This window comes from Sinocyclocheilus grahami, unplaced genomic scaffold (genome assembly GCF_001515645.1).
Source record: "Sinocyclocheilus grahami isolate Dianchi unplaced genomic scaffold, SAMN03320097.WGS_v1.1 scaffold710.1, whole genome shotgun sequence".
NCBI lineage: Eukaryota > Metazoa > Chordata > Actinopteri > Cypriniformes > Cyprinidae > Sinocyclocheilus > Sinocyclocheilus grahami.
Window position 1 is genome coordinate 718,668 of NW_015505889.1, and position 4,796 is coordinate 723,463.

At 39.0% G+C, this 4,796-nt stretch overlaps 1 protein-coding gene across 2 annotated transcripts; it reads left to right on the forward strand.

Annotated features, from left to right (window-relative positions):
- The first annotated feature begins 368 nt into the window (after nucleotides 1-368).
- LOC107560121 (troponin I, fast skeletal muscle-like) lies at nucleotides 369-4,545 on the forward strand. Of its 2 annotated transcripts, none has more exons than XM_016244202.1 (7): nucleotides 369-460; nucleotides 3,175-3,240; nucleotides 3,349-3,385; nucleotides 3,477-3,605; nucleotides 3,683-3,772; nucleotides 3,859-4,035; nucleotides 4,134-4,542. In XM_016244202.1, exons 2-7 carry the CDS (start codon nucleotides 3,233-3,235, stop codon nucleotides 4,221-4,223), a joined length of 531 nt encoding a protein of 176 aa, XP_016099688.1. In that variant the 5' UTR covers nucleotides 369-460; nucleotides 3,175-3,232; the 3' UTR covers nucleotides 4,224-4,542. The 2 variants fall into 2 exon arrangements, with proteins under 2 accessions (XP_016099688.1, XP_016099689.1); XM_016244203.1 differs by having other exon boundaries at nucleotides 374-460; nucleotides 3,210-3,240; nucleotides 4,134-4,545.
- Nucleotides 4,546-4,796: the final 251 nt, after the last annotated feature.

Below are 4,796 nucleotides of genomic sequence, written 5' to 3' on the forward strand. Positions count from 1 at the left end.
TGTGTGTGTGTGTGTGTGTGTGTGTGTGTGTGTGTGAAAAAATAAATACATAAAAATAAAAATGTATTTTATCAAAATGATACTGACCCAGTAAAACAGATCATCATTCATGTTGCTTGTTAAAGTAGATGTGATGGTTGTAGATTTTGGTTGAATGTTTTGTCTCCTATAGTGATTTATGCTTTTCAGAGTGCAGTAACTCATTAGGATACTGAGTAAAGTAAATAAGCAATAAAACAAGAAAAACAATCTTGAAAGCAAGGGTTATTTATATGTGTGAGGCTGGGAGGGGTATATTGGCTTTCATCAGCATGAAGTCTCATTGGTCTGCACTGCATACTAATTCCATAAAGAGTTAAAGGGTTTTGCTGAGCCATCACAGAATGCTATCAAAACCCTCTTTCAGTACAGAGGCTACCCGCAGTTCCTGGTCTGTCCTGTTATCCAGATTTTCTTAAAGGTGAGATGTTTCTGACCTGTTACACATGCTGTTGAATTGTTGGATGTGTTTTAGGATGACTATACATTTTTACAAAACTTTAAAAGTTCAACAAAGAGAGGAACTCGCACACATAATGGTAGAAGATTTCTTACAAAAAAAATTGCAAGTGCGATCTCCTCTCCTTATTGAAGTTGGGTATGTTTTTTTTTTTAGCTTATATGCTAAAAGTAATTCTTAATTTGTTTTCATTTCTATAAGCAAAGATATATGTTTTTAATGACTAGAGGAATAGGTGTGTTTTATGAGATGTGCGTTAGTGCCATTCAAAGCGAAGGAATATGTTCAGTGATTAATAAATTACGCTTTTATTTAGCAGTTGTTTTAGAATAGTTATTTTCATTGTAAGCCTAAGCATCCTCTTGCATGCTGTGTTTCAAGCAGAGTGTGTAGTCTTTGATCAGACACTTGAATTCAAAGTGAGGAATCCTCTTGGAGTAACCTGGGGTTAGGTGGCGTGCTCAAGGCAAGGGTAGGCTATAATGTTAACATGGCCGGATTAACATAAAGGCTAGGCAGGGGTGAAGCCCCAGGGCCCGCGAATTGAGGGGGCCCGACATGATTGGCTGTGGAGGAAAGGAAAAGTAGTATTAATTGGCCATCGGGAGCACCCGAGCGTGCTGGTTTCCCGGTGTGCTGATTGCAGAAATCCCACCACGCCCCCACATTAGTGGCTGTGCTATTTCAGTCCAAAAGATATGAGCGATAAAAATGTCTTTGTCGTTTACACTAGAGTTGCGGGTATCTTTTATTCGCTTCGGCTTTACTGTAGCGCATCGGAAACAAACACTAAAAGCCAAGTGGTGAAACGGCACTAAGTAACCTGATTAAACCGCGCAGCGCAAAAGAACAGCTGGACCACACCGGAGCGGTGTCTCCCACCCGCGACTGTAGCTCGACACTTTCGCCGCTCTATTGAAGTGATAATAAGCAGCGCTTGCCCATTTGAATTCGACACACACATGACTTATATTTGAACAGTAAAGTCTCTGTGGTGAAGCTAGTGGAAACCAGCTTGAATATACCGACCATGTAAACTAAAGTGTAGAGGTAAACTGTACAAAACTGTAAATAAGCAAATTAATCCACAGCACCACACTATAGGCTATTTAACATTCAGTTACTGACACTGTAGAAATATGGCATTAATGAACTTTTTGTGCTGCCATTTTGGCCAGGACTCCCTGGAAGAAGAGATTTTGCATCTCAATGGGACTATCCTGGTAAAATAAAGGATATATACAATTTAAAAAAATAAAATTGTATCTCTGTGTTTTGGAGATTTGATTAAAAACATAAAAAAATATATAAAAAAATTTCTGTGGTAGAAAACGTTGTGGCACCAAGATACGCTACAATGAAGGGGGGCCCTTGGGTTTGCTATAGCCCCATGCAGGGCCCTATGTGTTCTTAATCCAGGCCTGAATGTTAATGGCTTATAGATGAGCCCTGGGCATTTAATTTACGGTAAATTGAACCTTATGTAAATGCAGGATAATGTTTGAAATCCAGAAAATGTCCATATATTATCAAGATAACATAATATGGGTAACATAGAAGAGCTGAGGGAACACTATGTGCTAACATTTCAATAACCCTGAAATCTGAGGCCTCAGTCAATTCATCACCCCGCTCATCACTGCAGTTACGCTCCAGTTATAGATCTTGAGAAATTCTGGACATATGGGTTTTAGGAATTTTGAGAAAGAGAAGTTGTATTACTTTGAGGATATTGAATTCTGATACTGAAAGGGGCAGCATAAGAGAGAGAGAGAGAGGAGGAGGAGGAGGAGGAGGAGGAATGAGGTGGTCTCTGAATGACTGATCTGTTGCCTGATACAGTTTCTGATTAATGTCTTTAGCCCTTTGCTCTTGATACAACACTTTGGATAATTTTACTCACAGATATCAAATTTCTGCTTCACTCACATTTATGTCACATGCAGCTAAATGCTACTGGGTGAAACATAGCAGCATGGTCCTTTTGACTCCACCCAGATTTATTTTTATTGTCTAATATTTTTACACCAAAAACATCAGTAAGTTCATGTTGTTAAATATAGCTGTAATAATAAATTAGCCTACATGAGTTGCTTAACATTAAATCTACTCATCCCATAAGGATCAAGGTAACATACAATATACCAACAAATGTATGTACAGCGTTATATGGTCAGCTCATATTCCTTTTTTATCATGTCAGTTTTTGTTGTAAATCATTTATAAATGAGTGAATACAGAAGTGAATTACTTCATTAACTGACAAAGCAGCCACTTGATATTCTTGCATGTGATTGGTGGGAAGTTCTCTGTGTAATGAATGGGAGCATTAATTGAGTGTGGGGAGTGTGACTTGTTTATAGCTGTAGTTTACAGTGTTAAAAGTGGTGACTGTTGATAGTAGTACTCAGTGGCTGTAACTGAATAAGGAGTGTATGTGATGAACGCAGCAGAGATGAGCTTAGAGAGACTGCACTGCAGAATTTAATGTTTTGAGATCAAATGTTTCTACTTGACTGCAAACCAGCTTGTTCAGGGTATCATTAAGGCGTAAGTCTAAGTAACATACGAGCTAGAAAGAAGTTGACCCTCACCAAAAGACAACATGTAAAGCATGATTTATCATTTGCTTGATGTGTCGACCATCAAACAATGCTGGGACCATTTCTCTTCAGGACAGTCTCACCCTGTTCGCTATATTTCCTAACAGAAGAGCACATCAAGCCTGCCATCATGTCTGAGTAAGTCTGTAAACACATCTTCAACTGGAAATCTCACAAGTCAAGCACATATACATATACAGTGCTAAAGTATTAAAAGATGTTATTTCTCTCCTAAAATCCTAACAGAAAAAAGATGACCTCAAGCCGTCGGCATCATCTCAAGGTAAACATGAGCATTTGAGTCTGTTTGGTTTGTGTTTACTCTAGAGATGTGTGTTATGATGCATCTATCTTTTCCTCATTGTTTGTTCTAGAGTTTGATACTGGGTATAGCCAGGGATCTGCTGACGGCTGAGGAAAAGCGGGTAGAGGAGGAAAGAGCTCGCTATATGGAGGAGAAATGTACTCCTCTATCTCTGCCTGGCTCAGTGCAGGAATTACAGGTACACATGCATGAAGTCTGTTATTATTGTTGCAGTATTTTACTCTTGTTATTAAATGTTTTCTCCACTGTGGTCAGGATCTGTGCAAAGAGCTTCATCAGAAGACTGATGTGGTGGACGAGGAGAGATATGACCTGACTGTTAAAGTGGCCAAGAGCGAAAAAGAGGTTTTAAACGCATGGATTCTGTTCTCTCATTCGTTTATCCTTCATGGGTTGGACTTTCATCAAATAACACTGTGTGGTTTTTTTAGATTGAGGATCTGAAGATAAAGGTTCAGGACCTGATAGGCAAATTCAAGAAACCCGCTCTCAAGAAAGTACGCATGTCTGCTGACACCATGCTGCAGGCCCTGCTGGGCTCCAAACACAAGGTGTCTCTGGATCTAAGAGCCAACCTCAAACAGGTCAAGAAAGAGGTCAAGGAGGAGGTGAGCGCACCCTACGCCAATAAAGAGACCCATACCTGCCAAAGTAATTATTTGTAATATAATTTTTCATCTTGAAATTCTTTCATGAATTATTTTAGGATAAGGAGGCAGTAGGAGACTGGCGCAAGAACGTTGAGGATAAGGCTGGCATGGGCGGCAGGAAGAAGATGTTTGAATCCGAGGCTTAAAGAGGCAGCCATTTTACTTTTGGAGTGGATTTCTGATGGACTTTCTGTTTTTGCAGTTGCAAAGTTTGCTGTCAAAAAGTACTTTTACATCCAACAAACCAACAGTAACTAAGCTAATCATAATATTCAGAATGTTATGTACTACATGAGTGATGATCCATGAACTCACCGTCACAAATAAAAGTAGTAAAAGAAACTCCGCCATCTGATCTGATCATTCCTCATATTCCCAATTCCTTTGATTCCTCTCATCATTCCCCATTCCTCTCACATCTCATCTTTTTCTTACCCTACTAGCAAAAACAGTCATCCTCATGTCATTTATCTTTTCTCTTTATCTTCACTCACTAAAAGACTTGAATTATGCTGCATTAAATTTGACATTTTTCAGCAGTCATTTTTACATCATAACTGAACTAATATCATCAATCATGGTGCTTATTGCTGAATGAAATCAGGCTGAGCAAGCAGAGATGAAGACTGTTCTGCTGCTTAACTTAAACTCTTCCCATTTTTCCTTCCATGTATGATCAGCAAATGTACTGAACTTACTTCTCTGTCTGTATTTTTTGT

Bases quoted from the DNA above. Each gene is read 5' to 3' on its own strand.
- LOC107560121 (XM_016244202.1), top strand. The intron at 3,386-3,476 runs GTAAACATGAGC...TGTTTGTTCTAG, and splicing joins GCCGTCGGCATCATCTCAAG to AGTTTGATACTGGGTATAGC. The intron at 4,036-4,133 runs GTGAGCGCACCC...GAATTATTTTAG, and splicing joins AGAAAGAGGTCAAGGAGGAG to GATAAGGAGGCAGTAGGAGA.